The following is a 24,965-nucleotide window of genomic DNA, read 5'->3' on the forward strand; positions in this document are numbered from 1 at the left end:
CCAGTCTTGGGAAGTTTGCTATGGCTAAAGCCAAGCCACATTTCTACAGAGCTGCTAACGAGACACGCAGGCTCATTAGGAACTCATTAACCCACAGAGAAATCCTGCCACTCACACTCAGAGCTCCGTTTGTTATTAGCACATGCTGAGCGTCTGGTTATTTTCCACTCGGGATTCCTCTTGCGGTCCGTCTGCACTAGATTTTTTTATTTTTGTGGATGCCCTTTATCTGGATAACCTTTCTATGTCTCCACAGTTGTCGCTCCCAATAAAGATAAGTCCAGCAACGCTTCTTGGAGATGGTACAAGGTGCATAAATATGTCCTTTCCGATGCTGCCCTCTCAGAGGTTATTGACAGCTCTCGAGCACAGAAGCAGCTCTGTCGTCCTCGGACAGCGACAGCAGAATCCAGTTCACTGGGATAACACAGGAGCGCTTTACCCATGTCGGACCCAAATGAAGAAGACCTCATCCACACTTTCAATGGGATTGCCTTCACCACAAGATCCTCTCCAGAACTTTTAAAATCTCTGGCATCTTTTGAGGCGAGAGACGACGATGTCCTCTTGGTGTCCTATCCAAAGTCTGGTAAATCCTTGTTTCGAATGGGCAGGAATTGGTCTGGAAGGTTTCGAACTCGGGTTGAATGCAGGAAATGCTGGATGCAGGAGAGAGGAAGGGAGCGTAAAGGATTTGAAAAAGGCAATTCTCTCTTTAAATCTCTTAAATCACTTCCCCAAGCCAAGCTGGCTGGCGACGTAGAGAATGCATTGGAAGTTGAAGTTGCTTTCTTTCCACCTCTCCCTCCCTCAGTCTCTTTCCTTCCTTCCTGTCTTGCGGCTCTCAAACGTCAGACATTCATATCTTACAGCTCTCAAACATCTGACATTCACGTCTTATGGCTCTCGAACACCTGACATTCATACCTTGGCTCTCAAACGTCAGACATTCATATCTTGCAGCTCTCAAACATCTGACATTCACGTCTTGTGGCTCTCGAACATCTGACATTCATACCTTGCAGCTCTCAAACGTCAGACATTCATATCTTGCAGCTCTCAAACATCTGACATTCACGTCCTGTGGCTCTCGAACATCTGACATTCATATCTTGCAACTCTCAAACGTCTGACATTCATATCTTGCAGCTCTCAAACATCTGACATTCATATCTTGCAGCTCTCAAACGTCTGACATTTACGTCTTGTGGCTCTCAAACATCTGACATTCACGTCTTGTGGTTCTCGAACATCTGACATTCATATCTTGCAGCTCTCAAACGTCTGACATTCATATCTTGCAGCTCTCAAACGTCTGACATTCATATCTTTCAGCTCTCAAACATCTGACATTCATATCTTGCAGTTCTCAAACATCTGACATTCACGTCTTGTGGCTCTCGAACATCTGACATTCATATCTTGCAGCTCTAAAACACCTGACATTCACGTCTTGTGGCTCTCGAACATCTGACATTTATTCTATGCAGCTCTTACATTAAGCAAGTTTGGCTATCCTTGACCTAAGCTAATCCAACTCAAAGCAGCGCTGTGGCTACCACTGTTAAGCATCCACTTCAGGATCACCAGAGGTCGTTTTGTAGAAAAAAAGGGTGGTGGAGCTTAATAGCATAACTCATTAGCATATGCCACCACCACCTCCAGCCAAAAGCAACCCGACGCAAGAAATGAGAGCCCCAGACGAGCGAGGCCTGCTTGGGCTGGCTAGAGATCCAGCCAGCCCAAGCAGGCCTCGCTCGCCTGGGGCTCTCCTGAGCTATCCCTTCAGTCAAAAGGCCAACAAGCCACCCATCACCCAAAATCACATAAGAAGTGGAGAAAGGGTGGTGTGGGCTTCTCCAGGGTTAATGAGGGCTGCTGGGGGCGTGGCAAAGCCCCTGGTGGCTGGCTGGCTGCCGCTCGCCTAATCCAGGGATTGTTATGCAGCTGCACCTACTATTCAATAGACAAGGTAGGTGGGGAGGAAGAAGGGGAACCCTCAGAAAGGTTCTGCTGAATCTGAGGCTTGAGTATCACCATCAGAAGCTCTGGTTTCAATTGTAACTCGAATCCTGCTACCTGCATTGTGATTGGTTTGGGGTTGTTTTTTTTTTGATGGTATAGCTTTTATATGTCTTTTTATTCCAGTGGGTGAATTAACAATCCAGTCCTTGTAATATGGATACACTCTCCTTTTCCTCTGCAGGCACCCACTGGCTCGCTGAAATCATAATGCTCCTTCATCCTTCCAGAGTGGCTATAACTTCTCCGATTGAATTTGGAGATCCTTCCAAGCTGGAACAATTGGACCATCTTTCCTGCAAGAGAATCCTTCCAACTCACTTGGATTGCAATATGTTGCCACCCGCTTTCAAGCTCAAACAATGCAAGGTGAGATAAGACGATAACTACTACTACTACTACATCATACTACTTCGTACTCCTTAACTTACTAGTTTTAAGCAAGTTACTAATAGAAAAAGTTAAACTCCGGTATATTTACTCAGGGGTCATTTTGTAGAAAAAGAGGTGCCAAAGCTCGTTAGCACAATCATTTGCATAACTCATTTGCATATGCCACACACCTCTGACATCACCGGAAGGTGGACTAAATTATATCAGCTCAGCATCTACCTTACAATGTTTCTTGAATTATAATTGTCATAACAAAACCTTGCTTCCATCCCTTGTTCCCTCTAAGCTGAGTTAGCGTGAGCTAGCTCACAGATTTGTAGCCGGCAGCTCGCACATTTTTGTCTTAGTTCAGCCCAGAGCACACTAATCTATGCAGTAGCTCACAACTTTAATGCCAGTAGCTCATGAAGTAGAATTTTTGCTCACAAGACTCTGCAGCTTAGAGGAAACATTGCACCATCAAATTATTTTCTCCTATGTAGTCACAGTGGTAGGATGAAGATTTCCATCTGTCTGCTTTATATGTTTTGGTTCTTTCCATATTTTTTGTGGGGGAAAAATATTAGAAAGTTTGTCAAATCTTAGCGGGACGGTGGCTCAGTGGTAGAGCATCTGCTTGGGAAGCAGAAGGTCCCAGGTTCAATCCCTGGCATCTCCAAAAAGGGTCCAGGCAAGTAGGCATGAAAATCCTCAGCTTGAGACCCTGGAGAGCCGCTGCCAGTCTGAGAAGACAATACTGACTTTGATGGACCCAGGGTCTGATTCAGTAGAAGGCAGCCTCATATGTTTTGGGGAGGGACGGTGGCTCAGTGGTCGAGCATCTGCTTGGGAAGCAGAAGGTCCCAGGTTCAATCCCTGGCATCTCCAAAAAAGGGTCCAAGCAAATAGGTGTGAAAACCCTCAGCTTGAGACCCTGGAGAGCCGCTGCCGGTCTGAGAAGACAATACTGACTTTGATGGACCAAGGGTCTGATTCAGTATAAGGCAGCTTCATATGTTCATAGAGTTCAGCAAAATTCTCACAGAGGGTTTGTACAATGGAGCCCAGAAGCAAGTTTTGGCGGGAGGGGGGGGAGAGAGAGAGAGTGCACAATAAAATTTAGAGGTTCCAGAGCTCCGCTTCTGTGAGCTCCTGCCCAAAATGAGGCCTGTCTTTACTGTATATATGTATTAGGGCTGCCAAGCCCCCAGTCCGGGCGGGGAATCCCCCGTCCTGGAGGATTCCCCTATATCGCTGGTGTGATGACGTCATCCAGAAGTGATGTCATCAAAATGTCTGCACCCTATGTGGGGCCACTCTAGCTGTTTCCAGGAAAACTCTATGGTTTTTCCCACACGCTCTAGCCATTTGGGAGGGAAAACTCTGTGGTACAATAGGTACCATAGAGTTTTTACCTCCCAAATGACTGGAGTGTTCGGAAAAACTATAGCTTCCCCGGAAATGCCTAGAGTGGCCCTGCACGGGTGCCACCATTTTGATGACATCACTTCTGGGTGACGTCATCGTGCTGCGCACGTGCAAAGCACACGCAAAAGTCCCCCGCTCTGGGAAGCCGGGGACTTGACAACCCTAATATGTATGCAGGGTTTTCTTGGTAGAAAAAGCCCAGCAGGAACTCATTTGCATATTAGGCCACACACCCCAGCACCACCATTGTTTCGTGCAGGATTTTTTTGTAGAAAAAGCCGAGCAAGAATTCATTTGCATATTAGGCCATAACCCTTGACACCAAGCCAGCCGAAACTGCATTCCTGTGCGTTCCTGCTTAAAAAAAAAAAAAAAAGCCCCGTATGTATGTACTGGAACACTCTGCTCCTTCCCCAATACCTGATTTAGTTTGGTCCTATCGGGCGGAGCTCCTGTTTCAGTTTCCAGTTTCGTATGTTAGCTGGAGACGTTAGTGGGTGGGGACGGCTCCTTGCGAATAGATGATGCTTTGAGCCCGCTTGTCTCCGCTGAATGGACCTGAGAACAGGTGCCTGAGTGAGCACTCTAAACATGGGAACCCACAGCCAGAGGGGGACATTTTTCGTTTCCATTTGAATGGCTGTGAAAATCTACCGGGGCGGCATAAAATTCTGCGGCTAAAAGAAGTGACAGGTCTGCTGTTATCTTTAATAAAAGAGGTAACGTCTCCATATGAGCTATATTAAAAGATTCCTAGGCTCAGAGGAAAAAAATGATCGCATTTAAAGGCTGCGTGATATAGAGTGTCTACACTATCCGCACCGCGGTCACACGTTCTATCAGAGCACATCGTGATCTCTTATTGTTGATTCTTTGTCTGCTGCAAATATTTTCCCCTCTAACCCTTATTTTCATAAAATGCGTTATCTGGAAGAGACCTCTTGTATGCAAAATGTTTTAATATATTTAGACAACGATACGTTTTGAGTATGTCGATTTTTTTAAGAGTTTCTGATTACAAAAAAAAAAGAGGACGATACCTCCCTTGCAAAGCTCCAGATGGCAGGGCATTAAGCTGTGCAACGTAACGGCACACCTATAGCTAGGAACAGTTTAAAATGAGCTTCGGGAAGCTCCAAGTGGACAAATACCAACAAACTGAGTAGAAGGAACATGTCACGCTCTACAGATTGTACTGTTATCGGGGCTTTTTTTGGTAGAGAAAACCCAGCTGGAACTTATTTGCACATTAGGCCACACCCGCTGATGCCACCATTGCCAGTTTGGTGTAGTGGTTAAGCATACAGACTCTTTAGGGTTTGTAGAATCTTTCGGGCTCAAGTGCCGTGTTCTACTGGAGAAAGTTTTTCTTCCAGACGTTTCGTTCTCAGCTGCGGAGAACATCCTCAGTGGCGTTGCATACAGACTCTTATCTGGGAGAACCGGGTTTGATTCCCCACTGCCCTAACCTGGATAGTTCAGGCTATGCTAGCCCAGTCTCATTAGATCTCAGAAAGCCACGCAGGGTCAGCCCCGGCTAGTATTTGGATGAGAGACTTCTGTGAAATTCCAGGGTTACTATGAAGAGGCAGGCAATGGCAAACCACCTCTGAATCTCTTGCGTTGCAAACCCAGCTGCGACTTTCCACCAACAGTTATAAACATGAGACTTTGCATATGTTTATCCAATTGTACAGACATAACCGTTGCCTTGCTGGATCAGACCAACGGCCCATCCATTCCAGCATCCTGTTTCACACTGAAGTCATCCAGTTGCCTTGGAGGTTCAACAGGCAGGACACAGAGTCAAAGGCCTTCCCTGGTGTTACCTCCTAGCCAGGGCTTTTTTTGTAGCAGGAACTCCTTTGCATATTAGGACACACACCCCTGATGTAGCCAATCCTCCAAGAGCTTACAGCAGGCCCTGTACGAAGAGCCCTGTAAGGAATTCTAGCAGGACCTCCTTTGCATATTAGGCCACACACCCCTGATGTAGCCAATCCTCCTGGAGCTTACTGTAGGCCCTGTACGAAGAGCCCTGTAAGGAATTCTAGCAGGACCTCCTTTGCCTATTAGGCCACACACCCCTGATGTAGCCAATCCTCCTGGAGCTTGCAGTAGGCCCTGTACGAAGAGCCCTGTAAGGAATTCTAGCAGGACCCCCTTTGCCTATTAGGCCACACCCTCCTGATGTAGCCAATCCTCTTGGAGCTTACAGTAGGCCCTGTAAGAAGAGCCCTGTAAGCTCTTGGAGGATTGGCTGCAAAAGAGGGGTGTGGCCTAATATGCAAAGGAGTTCCTGCTTTTAAAAAAAGCTCTGCTCCTAGCACTGGTATTCAGAGGTTTACTTGGGGCTGCCAACCTCCAGGTGGTGGCTGGAGATCTCCTGGAATTACAAGCCATCTTTAGATACCAGAGATCAGTTCCCCAGGAGTAGATGCTACGGAGTCATATTCTCCACTGAGCTCCCTTCACTCCCCAAATTCTGCCTTCTCTAGGTTCTATCCCCCCCTCCATAAAAAACCCCCTCCAGGAATCTTCCAAACCAGACCTGGCAACCTTAGGTTTACTGCCTTAGATTTACTGGCGATTCTATTTCATGAGTCGCATAATAAAATGTTCCATTTCATTTAATTAAAAATAACTTTCTCTGCAAATATCCAAAGACAATAAACAGAGAGATTAATCTCGGGAACAAACATTTCATAATAAGCTCGTAGCATGAAATAAATCTTCAGGGAAAAGTGACCTTTACCCAAGGATGATACAACATGACGAATGTCTCTATCTTATTCATCTTAGCTCAGTATCTCCTAGCCGCCATCAAACTGTTTTAACCCCAAGGCGGCCATGCAAAGTTTTTAAAGTTATTATTTTTATTAAATATATCCTCCAAACAAATAAGTACATGATGGGAAAGCACAAAACCAAATACAGAATTATAAGATAAGTGACTAAGATGTTGCCAACCCCCAGGTGGGGAAGGAACAAAGGCCAAAAGCAGCCACGAAAAACCAGCCTCAGTTATGAAAAACTTTATACAAATTACTTCCTACAAAAACAACACTTCTAATAAATACAATTACAAAATACCCCGAAACCAAAGTCCTTCCATAGTGGAAGTCCGGGGAAATCCTTGACAAGCCGTGAAGTAGGAGTCCAACACTTCGACAATGTGTGTGTATATAAATATATGTATATACACGCACATATATTGGCCACTGTGTGACACAGAATGGTGGACTGGATGGGCCATTGTCCTGATCCAACATGGCTTCTCTTACGTTCTTATGTTCTTTCAACAAGGAAGGCATTGAACGGAAGGACTTTGGTTTCGGGGTATTTTGTAATTGTATTTATTAGAAACATTGTTGTTTTTGTAGGAAGTAATTTGTATAATGTTTTTCATAATTGAGGCTGGTTTTTCGTGGATGCCTTCGGGCTTTGTTCCTGCTTCATTTTTCCATGTTACTCTTTGTGTTACTCCAATCCCCAGGTGGGGGCAGGGGATCCCCCGGTTTGGAGGCCCTCCCCCTGCTTAAGGGTCATCAGAAAGCGGGGGGGGGGAGAGGGAAATGTCTGCTGGGCACTCCATTATTCCCTATGGAGACCAATTCCCATGGGGAATAATGGAGAATTGATCCACAGGTATCTGGAGCTCTTGGGGGGCTATTTTTTTGAGGTGGTGGCACCAAATTTTCAGTGTAGAATCCAGTGCCTCTTGTCAAAACACCCTCCAAGTTTCAAAAGGATTGAGCCAGGGGATCCAATTTTATGAGCCCCAAAAGAAGGTGCCCCTATCCTTCATTATTTTCTATGAAAGGAAGGCATTTAAAAGGTGTGCAGTCCCTTTCAGAGTGATGACTAGAACTCCCTTTGGAGTTCAATTAAGCTTGTCACATCCTTGCTCCTGGCTCTACCCCCAATGTCTCCTGGCTCCACCCCAAAAGTCTGCTGTCTCCACCCCCAAAGTCCCCGGATATTTCTTGAATTGGACATGGCAACCCTACCACGAGCAGCAGGTTAGGGACCCCCATTCTATCCTCCTTTAGTAACGCACTATCTTCATTTGTAGGCTATCTACATTCTCAGAAATCCAAAAGACACTGCCGTTTCCATGTATCATTATTACAAAGAGAATCCCAACCTCCCCACCGTAGACGACTGGCGCGAATTCCTGGAGATGTTCCTCAAAGGAGATGGTGAGAAGAAACGCTCCCTTTCATCTCTCTTGATTAGTCTATTCTAACTGATTTCTGTGAAGGGTAAATTATGGCACTTCTGCTCCACAGCACATCAGATGTATTGGCGCAAAATGAGAACTGAAACAAAACTGTATGCCAATTCATTACTCAGCAGAATTTTAGAATGTGCGCCTGATTTAAAGGAGAAAGCTTTGGGAAGATCATGAGTGATGTTCAGAATGAACACGATTTGCTGTGAATATTCCCATATAAATGGGGGGCTTTCTGTGTTCCAAACAGGGAAGACTATCCCAGGTCAAATCAGCCCTGGTTTCTCAAACTAGCCCTGGTGAAAATCAGCCAGGGTTTCCCTTTTCATGTTGCCAATCCCCAGGTGGGGTGACGGGCTATCAGGACTACAGAGGAACTATTACTAACACAACAGAAAACCTCTCCGTGGTTTGCTTTGTAATCCCCAGGTGGGGGCAGGGGATCCCCCAATTTGGAGGCCCTCCCCCCACTTCAGGGTCATTGGAAAATGTGTTTGTGGGGGGGATGTCTGCTGGGTACTCCATTATTCCCTATGGAGATGGATACCCATAGGGTATAATGGGATATTGATTCGTGGATATCTAAGGCTCTGGTGGGGGTGTTTTTTTGAGGTAGAGGCACCAAATTTGCAGTGTAGCATCCAGTGCTTCTCACCAAAATATCCTCTAAGTTTCAAAAAGATTGAACCAAGGGGTCCAATTCTATGAGCCCCAAAAGGAGACGCCCCTATTTTTTCATTATTTCCAATGGAGGGAAAGCATTGAAAAGGTGCGCCGTCCCTTTAAATGTGATGGCCAGAACGCCCTTTGGAGTTCAATAATGCTTGTCACACCCTTGCTCCTGGCTCCACCCCCAATGTCTCCTGGCTCCACCCCTAATGTCTCCTGGCTCCACCCCCAAAGTCTCCAGCAATGTTTTTTCTAAGCCATGGCGTCTTGTGAGCAAAAATTCTACTTTGTGAGCTACTGACATTAAAGTTGTGGGCTACCGCATCAATTCTTGTGCTCTGGGGTCATTTTCCGGAGCTAAGACAAAAATGTGTGAGCTGGAGACTAAAAATCTTTGAGCTAGCTCATACTAACTCAGCTTAGAGGGAACAGCGTTCCCCAGATATTTTTTGAATTGGACCTGAGAACCCTACTTCCAGGGGAGTGAGGTAGGGCGGCCAAGCCCCCGGTCCAGGCAGGGGTTCCACCCGGAAGGTTCCCAACCCGCTGGCCCACATTGGACCGATGGGGGCAACTTCCCCCAACATCGCCGGCGCAATGACGTCACCCATGAGTGATGTCATCTCGCCAGTGATGTTGCTCGCCGGCTGCTCTAGGCGTTTCCAGGAAAACTCTATGGTTTTCCTAGATGCTCTAGCAATTTGGAAGGGAAAACTCTATGGTACATCAAGTCGCCCACCGGAGGCTGTGGGGAACTTGGCAACTGTAGAACAAGGTCAGACATTTCCCAGCATTCTAAGACTTGCAAAAAGGCCTACTGGTCTTCTCAGTTTTCCAGTGCACCCAGAAAGACTGGAGGCAGCATGCAAACATTTTCAGCTTACCTGCCCTACTGCTTACAGGTTAAGGGGCCCATTGGAGAACTCCTACCCAAACCAAATGTGTGTGAATAACAGCACAGCGGCCCCAACCTTTTTGAGCTTGTGGACATCTTTAGAATTGTGTCACAGGGCGATGAGCACAACTTGACGCATCCAGTCCAATACTCTGTGTGCAATTCTGGTCACTGCACCTCAAAAAAGATATTATAGCATTGGAAAAAATGCAGAAAAGAGCAACTAGAATGATTAAAGGGTTGGAACACTTTCCCCATGAAGAAAGGTTAAAATGCTTGGGGCTCTTTAGCTTGGAGAAACGTCGACTGTGGGGTGACATGATAGAGCAGGGGTGGACAACAGTAGCTCTCCAGATATTTTTTGCCTACAACTTCCATCAGCCCCAGCCATTGGCCATGCTGGCTGGGGCTGATGGGAGTTGTAGGCAAAAAACATCTGGAGAGCTACTGTTGGCCACCCCCGTGATAGAGGTTTACAAGATTATGCATGGGATAGAGAAGGTAGAGAAAGAAGTACTTTTCTCCCTTTCTCACAATATGTGAACTCGTGGACATTCAATGATAATGCTGAGCAGTTGGGTTAGAACTGATAAAAGGAATTACTTCTTCACCCAAAAGGTGATTAACACGTGGAATTCACTGCCACAGGAGGTGGTGGCGGCTACAAGCATAGCCAGCTTCAAGAGGGAATTGGATAAACATATGGAGCAGAGGTCCATCAGTGGCTATTAGCCACAGCACATTGTTGGAACTCTCTGTTTGGGGCAGTGATGCTCTGTATTCTTGGAGCTTTTTTTGGGGGGGGGGCGACACAGTGGGAGGGCTTCTAGCCACACTGATAGACCTCCTGATGGCACTTGGGTTTTTTGGCCACTGTGTGACACAGAGTGTTGGACTGGATGGGCCACTGGCCTGATCCAACATGGCTTCTCTTATGTTCTTACTCTGTGTCTCAGTGGCCAAAACCCAGATGCCAACAGGAGGTCCACCAGCAGGAGGTCCACCCAGTTGCCATCAGGAGGTCCACCTCTCTTGTCCCCCAAGCACCAAGGATACAGAGCATCACTGCCCCAGACAGCAGGTTCCATCTATAATTTGTGACTAAGAGAACTTAAGAACGTAAGAGAAGTCATGTTGGATCAGGCCAGTAGCCCATCCAGTCCAACACTCTGTGTCACACAGTGGCCAAAACCCCAGGTGTCATCAGGAGGTCCACCAGCAGGGCCAGAACTCCAGAAGCCCTCCCACTGTGGCCCCCCCAAGCACCAAGAATACAGAGCATCACTTGCTCCAGACAGAACATTCCATCTATGCCTTGTGGCTAATAGCCATTGATGGACCTCTGCTTCATTGTTGTTGTTCAGTTGCACAGTCAAGTCCGACTCTTTGTAACCCCATGGACAAAGTCATGCCAGGCCGTCCTGTCTTCCATCATCCTCCGAAGTCTGCTCAAATTCGTGTTTATTACATCAGTAACGCTGTCCAGCCATTTCATCTTTTTTTGAAGCTGTCTGTGCTTGTAGCTGCAGGTATATATTTCTGACATACTCCTCTGGTTGTAAGGGGCTGTGGCTGATTGGTAGAGTATCTGCTTTGCTCATGGAAGGTCCCAGGTTCAATCCTCACTGTCTCCAGGTTGAAGATATGGACTTGTAGGTGAATGCACCGGGTTGTCAGCTCTGTAGGGTTGCCAATCCCCAGGTGGGATAATAATAAACAAAAAAGGGATCACAGTTAATGAGACAAGCGATGAAACTTAAACAACTACTGTGATATGCTGGCTAACAAAGTTTAATAAAACCATTTAAAAACCGTCATATATTTTAATACTTCATTGCTCTTATATTCTTTATAATAAACTGTACATTTTTAATTTTAATTTCAAGCAAGCCCTTCTTTTGACAGCAATTTAGCTCAAAGCCACTTAAGGGTGTGATTTTAAGCAGGCCAGTACTGCTTAAAGATAAGACTATCTGCTTAAGATAGGCACAGCACTATAAGAGCAATTGGCCATCTAAAGAACAGCTCACTTATTATATTGTAGAGGGCTATAGGCCAGCAAACTCCAGAAGGCTTGTGCATCTGGTGAAATGAATAAGTTTGGACTGACTAAGGCTCCTGTATGAAAAATATATACACTTAAGTGTCATTGAGTGAATGAGAGAGAAGATGTTGCAGAAGAACATTAACATTTGGTTGGTACTAGAGGCTGTTAACCCTGGAAGAAACATAGAAAGGATTACTCCCGAGAAAGCCTATTGGCAAAATGAGCCTACATCTGGGTGCTCAGGCTTTTTTTTTTGTAATATGGGAATGTTAAAATTGGACCACTGTTACATTATGGAGTATTAAAATATATGAAGGTTTTGAAATGGTTTTATTATTAGCCAGCATATCGCAGTAGTTGTTGAACTTTCATTGCTAATCCCCAGGTGGGGGCAGGGGATCCCCCAGTTTGGAGGCCCTGCCCCCTCTTCAGGGTCATCAGAAAGCGGGGAGGGGGGAGGGAAATGTCTGCTGGGAACTCCATTATTCCCTATGGAGACTGATTCCCATAGGTTATAATGGAAAATTGATCCATGGGTATCTGGGACACTGGAGGAAGGGTTGTTTTTTGAGGTAGAGGCCCCAGTTTTTCAGCGTAGAATCCAGTGCCTCCCCTCAAAACACCCTCCAAGATTCAAAAAGATTGGACCAGGGGGTCCAATTCTATGAGCCCCGAAAGAAGGTGCCCCTATCCATCATTATTTCCGATGGAGGGAAGATGTTTAAAAGGTGTGCAGTCCCTTTCAGTGTGATGGCCAGAACTCCCTTTGGAGTTCAATTATGCTTGTCACAACCTTGCTCCTGGCTCCACCCCCAAAGTCCCCAGATATTTCTTGAATTGGACTTGGCAACCCTACAGCTCTGGCTTGGGAGATATCCCTGAGGGGTGGAGCCTATTGAGGGCAGAAACCTCAGAAGGTTATAATGCTGTAGAATCCACCCTCCAAAGCAGCCATGTCTTCCTGGGGAAGTGACCTCAGGAGTCTGGAGATCAATAGCAATAGTAGATCTTCAGATGCCACCTGGAGGTTGGCAACCCCACGCTGGGTCCTCATTCTTAACCCCTCTTGCCCAGATTGGTTATCTTGGACTGTCAATTCCAAATTCCTGTCACAAATTCCAAAGGGACACTTTTTATTGCCTGCTTCCTGAATGCTTCTGCTGAGGCGAGACCGAGAGGGTCTCATTCCTGTTATCTAAATACTGTTCCCTTCCTGTTTATTGCTGGGCTGTAAAAGTTTGTTCTCGCGAAGCAGGATCCAAAGATCAAGCCAAGCTACAAACAGAAGTATGATCACAAACAAAAGTGACCCCATTGACTCGACAATTTGGTGACGTCAAGAATTAATAGACATTGTTGGTGGTGTGGCCTGAGATTGATTGAATCCTTCCTTCCTTCCATCCTGAGGTGGCTTACAAACAATATATAAAAACATTCATCGATTAACAGGGCTTTTATTTGTAGAACAGGTACCATAAAGTTTTAACCTCCCAAATGGCTAGAGCATCCAGGAAAACCATAGAGTTTTCCCGGAAACGCCTAGAGTGGCCCCGCATGGGTGCCACCATTTTGATGACATCACTTCCAGGTGATGTCACTTCATCAGGCATGTGCAATGTGCACATGCGAATGTCCCCCACCGGGGATGAAGAGGACTTGGCAATCCTATGTCAGCCTGATGGCAGTTTTTTTTTTAAGACCCCTGCTTCTGCTTAGAGCATCTGTGGAGAAAGGGAGCTGGGTGCTGGGTGCAGGAGATCCCCTGCCTGGACCAGGAGTCTGTGGACAGGATGCCAGCCTCCAGGTGAGACCTGGGGATTCCCCGGAATTCCAGCTTATCTCCAGGCTAGAGATCAGCTCCCCTGGAGAAAATGGATGCTTTGGTGGGTGGACTCCATGGCATTATGCCCCATTGAGGTCCATGTCCTCCCTGGGATCCACCCCCCAATACCCAGGAAGTCCCTCTTCACCCAAAGGGTGATGAACACATGGATTTCACTGCCACAGGAGGTGGTAGCGGCTACATAGACAGCTTCAAGAGAGGATTAGATAAACGTATGGAGCAGAGGTCCATCAGTGGCTATTAGCTACAAGGTATAGATGGGGCAGTAATAGTCTGTATTCTTGGTGCTTGGGAGGGGCAACAGTCAGAGGGCTTCTAGTGTCCTGACCCCACTGATGGACCTCCTGATAGCACCCAATTTTTTTGGCCACTGTGTGACAGAGTGTTGGACTGGATGGGCCATTGGCCTGATCCAACATGGCTTCTCTTATGTTCTTATGGCCCTACTGATGGCACCTAGGTTTTTTGGCCAGTGTGACACAGTGTTTGACTGGATGGGCCATTGGCCTGACCCAACATGGCCATGTTCTTATCACCTCACTGATGGACCTCTTGATGGCACCCGAGTTTTTTGGCCACTGTGTGACACAAAGTGTTGGACTGGATGGGCCACTGGCCTAATCCAATATGGCTTCTCTTATGTTCTTATGGCCCCACTGATGGACCTCCTGATAGCCCCCGGGTTTTTTGGCCACTGTGTGACACAAAGTGTTGGACTGGATGGGCCATTGGCCTAATCCAACATGGCTTCTCTTATGTTCTTATGGCCCCACTGATGGACCTCCCGATAGCCCCCGGGTTTTTTGGCCACTGTGTGACACAGTGTTGGACTGGATGGGCCATTGGCCTAATCCAACATGGCTTCTCTTATGTTCTTATGGCCCCACTGATGGACCTCCTGATAGCCCCCGGGTTTTTTGGCCTCTGTGTGACATAAAGTGTTGGACTGGATGGGCCATTGGCCTGATCCAATATGGCTTCTTAGGTTCTTAACTAGAACCTAATAACCTTAGGTGGTGACTTTGGGTACATTTGTACTGCACCACACACTTGCCAGCAAATATTTTCATAATATTGTTCAGAAATGATGGGTTTGTCCTGTGATGATACCTGCTGAGAGTCCAAAGAATATTATTTTTAATGACCATAAGATCAGTTAGTGCTAATTGCCAGGGAGACCTCTATTGCTCTCTTGTTCAAAGAACAATCCGAGCATGGAACGGGGTATATCCAGTCGGTTAATATTTCACCGGCAGAGCTGGTTTTTCTTCCCTCCAGCCAGTCGCTGGATGAAGGATCCTTTTCCTGTATAATGATGGGATTCCAGAGACAGCTTTTCAACGGCTTTAGTGCCTTTTCAGGCAAAGGCACATGCTGCGCTGTGAGGCTTTCGCAGCTCCAGGTCTGCAGCCAGTGTTAACAGCCTTGAACAGTTCTGCAGGGCCTGCAAAACAGTCTTCTTCCGGCTGGCATATAATTAATTGCTATCAGAATGCCTGAACACTCCAATCTATAACACCAGATTATTTAATACTGGAATATTGAAGAATTGATTTAAGGAAGGTTAGCATAGTACATATTGCAGTAAGTTTTATGTGTTTTTATGTATTTTATATGTATTTTATATATTTTATTGTATAATTATAATTATTAATCTATCATGAATGTATTTAAATGGATTCTGTTGGTTTTTATGTTGTAAGCCGCCCTGAGCCCACCTCGGTGGGGTACGGCAGGATATAAATCGAATAAAATAAATAAATAAATAAATAAACTCTCATTTTCAGCCCAGGATCCCTGTGCCTTGACAGCAGTGTTCTCTAAACAGTGCACTGCGGACACTCACCTTTTCCGTTTCCTTATCCCTCCTGATATCTTCTCAGCAGGACACATTTTGTAGAAAAAGCCCAGCAGGAACTCATTTGAGGCCACACCCGCTGACACCAAGGCAGCCAGAACTGCGTTCCTGCTCAAAAACACAACAGCCCTGTTTCTCAGACAGCACGAGAAAGGGAAGCTGCCTTATACTGAACCAGACCATTGGCCCTAGGGTTGCCAATCCCCAGGTGGGAGCAGGGGATTCCCCCGGTTTGGAGGCCCTCCTCCCACTTCAGGGTCATCAGAAAGTGTGTGTGTGTGGGGAAATGTCTGCTGAGCACTCCATTATTCCCTATAGAGACCGATTCCCATAGGGCATAATGGAGAGTTGATCCGCAGGAATCTGGGACTCTTGGGGGGAGGGTGTTTTTTGGGTTAGAGACACCACATTTTCAGCATAGCATCCAGTGCCTCTCCTCAAAATACCCTCCAACTTTCAAAAGGATTGGAGCGGGGGGTCCAATTCTGTGAGCCCCAAAAGAAGGTGCTCCTATCCATTATTTCCAATGGAGGGAAGGCATTTAAAAAGTGTGCAGTCCCTTTAAATGTGATGGCCAGAACTCCCTTTGGAGCTCAATCATGCTTGTCACAACCTTGCTCCTGGCTCCGCCCCCAATGTCTCCTGGCTCCACCCCCAAAGTCCCCAGATATTTCTTGAATTGGACTTGGCAACCCTAATTGGTCCATCAAGCTCAGTACTGTCCACACTGATCGATTCCTCACTAGCAATCGCTCTGCCCCCGGCTTTCTGCTTTCCCCTGGCTCAAGCGATCAATTCACCACCAGTTGCTTTACAGGTGCATTTTGACTTGCAGCTCCCTCCCATTTCCCTCGTAGCTTCCTGCTCTGTTTTTTGGAGATCCAAAAGCTGTGAGGGAAATGGGAGGGAGCCACAAGTCAAAATGCAGCCGCACAGCAGCTGGTGGGGAATCGATTGCTTGTTCTGAGGAAAGCAGAAGCAAGCACTGGGATCGGAGGGCGGAGGGAGCGATCCCAGCGCTTGCTTTAAACATCAGAGGTGGAGCCAGGCAGACAGACAAGGAGGAAGCACGCTGCCCTCTCCACAGCCGGCGCTCGCAAAGAGCTGAGTTTGCGGAGGGGGCGGGTGTTTCCTCCTTGCCTGTGTGCCTGGCTTCAGCTGTGATGTTTAAAGCAAGCGCTGGGATCGGAGAGCGGAGGGAGCGATCCCAGCGCTTGCTTTAAGCATCAGTGGTGGATCCAGGCAGACAGACAAGGAGGAAGCACGCTGCCCCCTCCGCAGCCGGCGCTTGCGAAGCGCTGGGTTTGTGGTGGGGCCACGTGGAGAGATCCCAGCGCTTGCCTGAAGAAGATGGAGCCAGGCAGGCAGGCGTGGGGGAAGCACCGGATCAGAGGCAGAGGCAGAGGATCGCCCCCCCAAGGTACGTACCTTCGGACCATAAGACGCACACACTTTCCCCCCACTTTTTTGGGGGGGGAAAGTGCGTCTTATGGTCCAAAAAATACGGTAGTTAATGCTCAATATTTGTAAATGTTTTTTATTGTTGTAAGCCGTCCTGAGCCTGCTTCGGCAGGGAGGGTGGGATATAAATCCAATAAAATAAATAAAATAAAATAGTTGATTGGTCACAAAGTTCTCGCTTCTGGCCCTTTGTGGGATCTCACTGGTCAAATGAATCCCATTTTAGAAATGAAGGGTGAAGTAATATCTTATGGAGTCTTTGATCAAGACCCCCCCAAGTCTTATTTCCTCTTTACTTCCTGGCATCTTCTCTGTTCTTAATGTGGGTACTTGGCCTAATTCCAGAAAATGTGTAAGAGGCAACACTTCTACCTTTGTTGGGCGATATTACAGGCTGGGGGTGGTCTCCAGAGGTAGGGAGATTGTTTACTTTTCTTAGAGGATGTTTTGGGAACACAGTGATTCTCCATCAGGGCTTTTTTTTGTAGAAAAAGCCCTGCCAGAACTTATTTGCATATTAGGCCACACACCCCTGACATCACCATTGTTTTACATAGGGCTTTTCTGTAGAAAAAGCCCAGCAAGAACTCATTTGCATATTAGGCCACACCCACTGCCACCAAGCCAGTTAGAACTGTGTTCCTGTGCGTTCCTGCTCAAACGAAAGCTCTGCTCTACGTGGTTTTAGCTAGAGAAAGGGGTTTTGTAATATCTAAGCAAAGACTTAAAAACAACAACTATATTTCTCTTTGTTCTCAATATCACTAAGACTATAGCCCATAGAAAAGTGCTATTTCATATATTTTAAGGCCGGTTCTATGACTAGGGGTAGTGTATCTATTTGGCACTCTGTGCATGTTCTAGTGCAAATCTGAATCTGCATTCTACAGTTTGAACAATGGAACTCAGGAGCAAGTATTTGGCGGGGGAAGGTAAAAAAGAAAGAGTCCAATAAAATTTAGAGGTTCCAGAGCTCTGCTCCTGTGGGCCCCTGCTCAAAATGAGGCCTGCTAGTAGTGCTACCTGGGGGTTGACAATCCTACCATGAAACCATGCTTTAATGCAGGTTTACAGGTTGAGAGCCTCGTGGCACAGAGTGGGCAGTACGAGCCCTCTGCTCACGACCTGAGTTCGATCCCAGCGGAAGCTGGTTCAGATAGCCGACTCCAGGTTGACTCTGCCTTCCATCCTTCCGAAGTTGGTAAAATGAGTCCCCAGCTTGCTGGAGGGGAAAGTGTAGATGGCTGGGGAAGGCAATGGCAAACCACCCCGTAAAAAGTCTGCCATGAAAACATTGTGTTGCGTAAAACAATTTTATTAATTTGCAATATATTGTTATAATATTCTTAAAAGACTAAGAAAATAATTACAAGTTTAATACCAATACATTACACTTCTTTCCCCTCCTCCTCTCCCCCCTTTTCATGAAAACATTGTGAAAGCAACGTCACCCCCGAGTCGAAAACGACTGGTGCTTGCACAGGGGACTACCTTTACAGGTTCTAGGGACTTCAACCAAACTCAGTTTGCTTTTCTTACAGTTGTCTGTGGATCCTGGTTTGATCATGTTTTAAGCTGGGAGGAAAACTCAGCAGGCAAGAGCACCCTCTTCTTGTTCTACGAAGACATGAAAAAGGTACATGTTAAGACTTTTCCCCTCCCTTGAAAACAAAACCAATAACACTCCAGTGTTCCCTCTAAGCTGAGTTAGTGTGAGCTAGCTCGCAGTTTTTTCCTGCCTCTGGCTCACACATTTTCTTGTCTTCGCTCAGGAAGGATGACCCCAGAGCAAACTAATTTATGCAGTTGCCAAATCGCTCACTCACAACTTTAATGGCAGTAGCTCACAAAGTAAGAATTTTTGCCTGCTCTATTTTTTTTTTAGCGGTTTTGGCTCTAGAACAGGGGTAGCCAAACTGTAGCTCGGGAGCCACATGTGGCTCTTTCTCACATATCATGTGGCTCTTGAAGCCCCCGCCACCCCATTGGCCAGCTTGGAGAAGGCATTTGTCTCTTTAAATCCCTCCTCCAATCCAAGCCAGCCAATGGGAGGGGGTTCAGAGAACACATTTAAAGTTGCTTTCTTTCCACCTCCCCTTTCCTTCCTTCTACCTTTCTTTCCATCTATCTTTCCATCACTCCCTCTCGTTCATTCCACCTTCCTTCCTCTATCACGTTCTTCCTTTCACTTTCATGTCTTACGGCTCTTAAGCATCTCACGTCTATTCTATGTGGCTCTCACGTTAAGCAGATTTGGTCATCCCTGCTGTAGAGATTTCACTTGTAAACATTCATCTTGTTCTAATGCAGGGATGGCCAAGAGCCACATAGAATAAATGTTTGAGAGCTGCAAGACATAATCATCAGATTTTTTTTTTATTGCTGCAAGGAAGGAAGGGAGGAAGGTAGATAGATAGATAGATAGATAGATGATAGATAGATGGATGGATGGATGATAGATAGATAGATAGATAGATAGATAGATAGATAGATAGATAGATAGATAGATAGATAGATAGATAGATAGATAGATAGATAGAGGAAGAGGGAAGGAGAGGTGGAAGAAAGCAACTTTAACATTAAATGCATTCTCCAATGCATTTAGCTGGCTTGGCTTGGAGAAGTGATTTAAAGAGAGAAATGCCTTCTTCAGCCGGCTGACGGGGCTTTGGGCGCTTCGAGAGTAATGCCATATGTTTGCAAGAGCCGTAGTTTGGCCACCCCTGCTCTAACAGTTTAACCGTAAAATTGAACCTGCTTCGCCAAATCCATATTCCTGCCCACTCCTTGCTGAAAGGAATGAAAATCTTGGTGGTTTTGTCATTTCAACGGAGGGCTGACGGGAGTGCTAGACCCGGGATGCCTCATGTCGTCTGTTGTCCTCGTGTCTCAGGATCTTCCGAACGTGGTGAAGAAAGTCAGTGCCTTCCTCGGGGTCAACATCAGCGAGAGCAGGATTCATGACATCTGTGCGAAAGCGTCATTCAGCGAGATGAAAACCAACACGGAGAAAGAAAACTACAATCCGAACCAGACGGTCTGCGCACTCACCACCAACCGGAGGCTGGTTTTCCGGAAAGGTATGTTGGAGAGTCCTACTTAAGAACCTAAGAGGAGCCATGTTGGATCAGACAAATGGCTCATCCAGTCCAACACTCTGTGTCACACAGTGGCTAAAAACCAGGTGCCATCAGGAGGTCCACCTGTGGGGTCATAAGAACATAAGAGAAGCCATATTGGATCAGGCCAATGGCCAAACCAGTCCAACACTGTGTCACATAATAACATAAGAGAAGCCATGTTGGATCAGGCCAATGGCCCATCCAGTACAACACTCTGTGTCACAGTTACAAAAAAAAACCCAGGTGCTATCAGGAGGTCCATCAGTGGGGCCAAGACACCAGTAGCCCTCCCACTGCCCCCTCCCCCAATCACCAGGAATACAAAGCATCACTTTCCCCAGACAGAGAGTTCCAACAATACTCTGTGGCTAATAGCCACTGATGGACCTCTGCTCCGTATGCTTATCCAATGCCCTACTTGCGAAAGACTGCACGAGTCCTTTCCCAAACTTCTTTGACCACAAATGGGGAGCTGCTTCATGCAGTCTGGAGAAGGGCATGCGGCACATTCATCATGCGATTGCATTCAATAGGCCTAAGGCTGCCAACCTCCGGGGAGTGCCTGGAGATATCCTGGGATTGCAACTGATCTCCAGGCGACAGAGATCGTCTCACTTGGAGAAAACAGTTGCTTCGGAAGGTAGCCTCTATGGTGTTATACCCAGGGTTTTGTTTTGTTTTTTGTAGCAGGAATTCCTTTGGTGTTCCAGTTTGGTATGGTGGCTAAGTGTGCGGACTCTTATCTGGGAAAACCAGGTTTGATTTCCCACTCCTCCATTGCACTTGCTGGAATGGCCTTGGGTCAGCCATAGCTTTTGTTATGGATTGTTTTCGTCTCACCAAGAAAACACCAAGACGCAGAGGTCAGCAGCAAACAAGTTTTAATCGGAATACATGTCTGCAGGCATGGAGAGAAGGCGCCCAGGGTGCGGTCTCTGAAGGCTGTGTCGCAGCACAGCTCAATTTAAGGCTCGCGACGCTACGCCCCTCTCTGTCCCTCCGGCCTATCCTGGCCAACGCGGAAGGCTCACATTATACCTATCACCAACGCTGATTGTTCACCATATCCTTATACGGGCATACCTCCACCCTGTCTTTGCGCATGGCTAATAGCAGAAGAAGGAAATAAACTATTTACAGCTCTTCATGGCGCTTTTGTGGCCAGGTGTTTCCTCTTGGATGTGGTGCACAAAAGACCTAACTGTTTCCACAACACTTTCATAGGAGTTATCCTTGAAAGGGCAGCTGCTGTAAGAGCTCTCACAGGGTGTCTGTTGTGGGGTGGGGGGGGGTGTGGGGGGAGGTAAAGGAGATTGTGACTGCTCTGAGACTCTGAAATCCAGAGTATAGGGCAGGATATAAATTCAATATCTTCTTCTTCTTTGCATATTAGGCCACAACCTCCTGATGTAGCCAATCCTCCTGGAGCTTACAGTAGGCCCTGTAAGCTCTTGGAGGATTGGCTACATCAGGGGTGTGTGGCCGAATATGCAAAGGAGTTCCTGCTACCCAAAAAACCACCCTGGTTATACCACATAGTCCCCTCCTCCCCAAATCCTGCCTTCCTCAGTCTTCACCATCCTCACCCCAAAATCTCCATGTATTTCCCAACCTGAAGCTAGTAACCCTACAGCCCCACCCAATACTTGATAGGAGATCAGCGACTAGGAGCTCTGTTGAAGACCGAAAATGTGAGGGGTGGGAATTATTGAGAGGAGGATGCCGTTTGGAGGAGAGAAACGTTTAGGCTTTCTCCCTGTTTGACCTCACACAGGGTCTAAGACAGGTAACCTAGGCCCTCAGGCAAAGGAAACCCTATAGGTTCCTCCTGTGATATCTCCATTTAAGAGCATATTCAAGTGCACGAACCATTAGTGTCTACATAATTTAGCAGGCAGAATTTAACAATGATAAATGTAACAACCTTGGCAGCCATTCATTAGAGAGGCAAGGAAGTGTCCTGTTTGATTCTGTCAGCGGCTGCCCTGAGGGTCAAAGGTGAAAGGTCAGGTGGACGCAGCTTGGTTCGTCCATTAACTACAGGCAGTGGGAACTGATAGGCTGAGGTCTTTTGTGGGGTAGTTGTCATGTGAACATAAGGAGAGCTCTGTTTGGTCAGACCAATGGTCCATCTAGTCCACCATCCTGTCTCACAAAGTGGCCAACCCTGCAAATCCATAGCAATTCACAACAGCAGTGAAACGCTGACAGGGGAATTCTCCTGCCTCAGTCTGCCCCAGCTACATACCTCCCTTGTGCTATCAAAAGACAGTTTCAGACTCCCCCCCCCCCCAGGCTTTTTTGTAGCAGGAACTCCTTTTCATATTAGTCCACATACCCCTGAGGTAACCAATCCTTCAATAGCTTACAGCAGGGGTGGCCAACGGTAGCTCTCCAGATGTTTTTTGCCTACAACTCCCATCAGCCCCAGCCATTGGCCATGCTGGCTGGGGCTGATGGGAGTTGTAGGCAAAAAGCATCTGGAGAGCTAACGTTGGCCACCTCGGCTTACAGTTAGGGTTGCCGAGTCCCCTGTGGCATTGTGAATGGCTCTGGATTTGCAGGGCCCATGGAAGAATCAGCACCGTTGAAAGCAGCTTCTGAAGTTTGCCTCTTTCTGATATGCTGTGATATATTTAGCTTTAAATAAAGTGAAACAGATGAACTATAAAACGATGGAAGGAACTCATAGAAGGTTCAGGACAGACGAAAGAAAATACTTTTTTTACATAGAGCCACATGTGGCTTTTTCACACATATTGTATGACTCTTGAAGCCCCCGCTGCCCCATGAGTTGACTTGCAGAAGGCATTTGGCTCTTCAAAACACTTCACCAAGCCAGCCAGCAGCTTGGAGAATGCATTTAAAGTTGATTTCTTTCTACCTCTCCCTCCCTCCTCCTACCCCCATCTATTTTCCTTCCTTCCTTCCTTCCTTCCTTCCTTCCTTCCTTCCTTCCTTCCTTCCTTCCTTCCTTCCTTCCTTCCTTCCTTCCTTCCTTCCTTCCTTCCCATATTCTTCACAGGCCTCTGTCGCCTTGGAATCATTTGAAACAAACGGGACAGGATCTAGAATGTCAGATGGGAGAAGAGAAGCCAAGAGGACTTGTGCTTAATGGAAAGGCACGCTCCTTGACACGTGGTTTCGTCTACATTCTATTTATTTAGATTGCTTCTTGGCTGCCTCTCCAGACAGCTGCTCAAGGCAGCTTACAGCTAATTTAATGCAGAAGCCATTCAAAATGAACCGTCGGCAAATGAAAATAACCAAACTGTAGCATGCAAGCTACACAGTTGCCAGTACAGCAGCAAACAACAACAAAAAAAGGGCCAAGGCAAAGAAAAACCAATATGAACTCTATAAAATAGGACCAGTCAATTAAACGAATTACATGTCAAAAGAAGTGCTAGGGAAAAGGCAGGCAAAGAAAGTTATCTTTACCCAGCACCTAAAAAGAGAATATAGAGCCCGTGGCACAGAGTGTTAAAGCTGCAGTACTGCAGTCCTAAGCTCTACTCACGACCTGAGTTCAAACCTTGGTGGAAGCTGGGTTTTCAGGTAGCCGGCTCGAAGTTGACTCAGCCTTCCATCCTTCTGAGGTCGGTAACATGAGTCCCCAGCTTGCTGGGGGGGAAGTGTAGATGACTGGGGAAGGCAATGGCAAACCACCCCGCAAAAAGTCTGCTGCGAAAACGTGAAAGCAACATCACCTCAGAGTCGGAAATGACTGGTGCTTGCACAGGGGACCTTTCCTTTCGTTTCAAAAAGAGAATAGAAACCTGGTGAACTTATAGGGGGATGGTATTCTGTGTTCACAGAAACTAAATAACGTTCTTTGCAACTGAATTTTTACTGTGTAAGAATGGCAAAATCCACTTGCAAACAATCGCTGTGTGAAAGCACCCATGGAGTGCCACCACCAGAAAAGCCCTGCTTTGGTTACCATCTCTCTCTCTCTCACACACACACACAAACTGTTATATATTGGATCATACTGTCAATTAATCAAGGCCAGTCTTGTCTACTCAGACAAGCTCTCCAAGCTGAGGTCTTTCATGTCGTCCACTGCCTTGTCCTTTTGTAACTGAAGTTGCTGGCTGAGGACTGAACCTGGGACCTTCCGCATGTCAAGCTAAGACTCTGCCACTGGGTCACAGCTCAGTACTAAGCCCCATGCTCTGTATGCACAAAGTACCAGCTTCTGTCTCTGGCAGGCAGGAGGGAAGGGCCGTGGCTCACTGGCAGAGCATCTCCTTGACGTTCAGAAGGGCCCAGGTTAGACTTCCCAGTCCCCAGCGAGGGATCCCCTGGTTTTACAGGCTTTCCCCCACCCCAGTCAGCTGGATGGCGGGGGAAGCCCCTCCCTCACAGCCACCATGTACTTCTAGATCTCCAGCAGAACCTGCAAACTGGTCTGGTTTTAAAATGTGTGTGTTCCTTTAAATGGGAGCAGGAAGTACTTCATGGGGAAGGGTTAGCTTTCGTTTCAGACAAGTGAGTGTGTGTGCAAAAGAGACCCCTGATTTTACACATCAAAAGCCCGGGATGAGAGTTCCCAGCTCTTCATTGGCAGCCCTACCTCCGCCTAATTCGCTGGTCCTCTTCCTTTCTCGATCCTTCAGGTGCCGTCGGCGACTGGAAGAACCATTTCACTCCCAAACAGAACCGGATGTTTGAAGAGGCGTTTGCTGAGAAAATGAAATCCAGCCAAGTGGCAAAACGTATCGTTTACGAATTCTGAGGGGAGGAGAAGCACACGCCTGCCGCCCGGCTGACAAAACGCGTGGGCCGTACTAGTGTAAAGGCATATGCTTTCTGAATTCATATACTATAATATAGTGGGTTCGATGCATCGAGGAGGCGAGGCGGTAGTGAATACCAGCTCTTTATTCGATACAGCATGTGGTGGCGGCCACAAGCATAGCCACCTTCAAGAGGGGTTTAGATAAAAATATGGAGCAGAGGTCCATCAGTGGCTATTAGCCACAGTGTGTGTGTATGTATAAAATTTTTG

General features: G+C 46.8%; 1 protein-coding gene across 1 annotated transcript; it reads left to right on the top strand.

Moving 5' to 3' along the window:
- Window positions 1-444: 444 nt before the first annotated feature.
- On the top strand, window positions 445-24,692 carry LOC132575762 (sulfotransferase 6B1-like). The gene is made up of 6 exons (XM_060244452.1): window positions 445-589; window positions 2,207-2,391; window positions 7,898-8,024; window positions 18,371-18,465; window positions 19,723-19,909; window positions 24,574-24,692. Exons 1-6 carry the CDS (start codon window positions 445-447, stop codon window positions 24,690-24,692), a joined length of 858 nt encoding a protein of 285 aa, XP_060100435.1.
- The last annotated feature ends 273 nt before the right edge of the window (window positions 24,693-24,965 follow it).

This window comes from Heteronotia binoei, chromosome 8 (assembly GCF_032191835.1).
Source record: "Heteronotia binoei isolate CCM8104 ecotype False Entrance Well chromosome 8, APGP_CSIRO_Hbin_v1, whole genome shotgun sequence".
NCBI lineage: Eukaryota > Metazoa > Chordata > Lepidosauria > Squamata > Gekkonidae > Heteronotia > Heteronotia binoei.

Excerpts from the sequence above, each read along its gene's own strand:
- LOC132575762 (XM_060244452.1), top strand. The coding sequence starts at position 445 with ATGTCGGACCCAAATGAAGAAGACCTCATCCACACTTTCAATGGGATT. Across the intron at positions 8,025-18,370 it reads GATGTTCCTCAAAGGAGATG|TTGTCTGTGGATCCTGGTTT; the intron begins GTGAGAAGAAAC and ends CTTTTCTTACAG. Across the intron at positions 19,910-24,573 it reads GAGGCTGGTTTTCCGGAAAG|GTGCCGTCGGCGACTGGAAG; the intron begins GTATGTTGGAGA and ends TCGATCCTTCAG.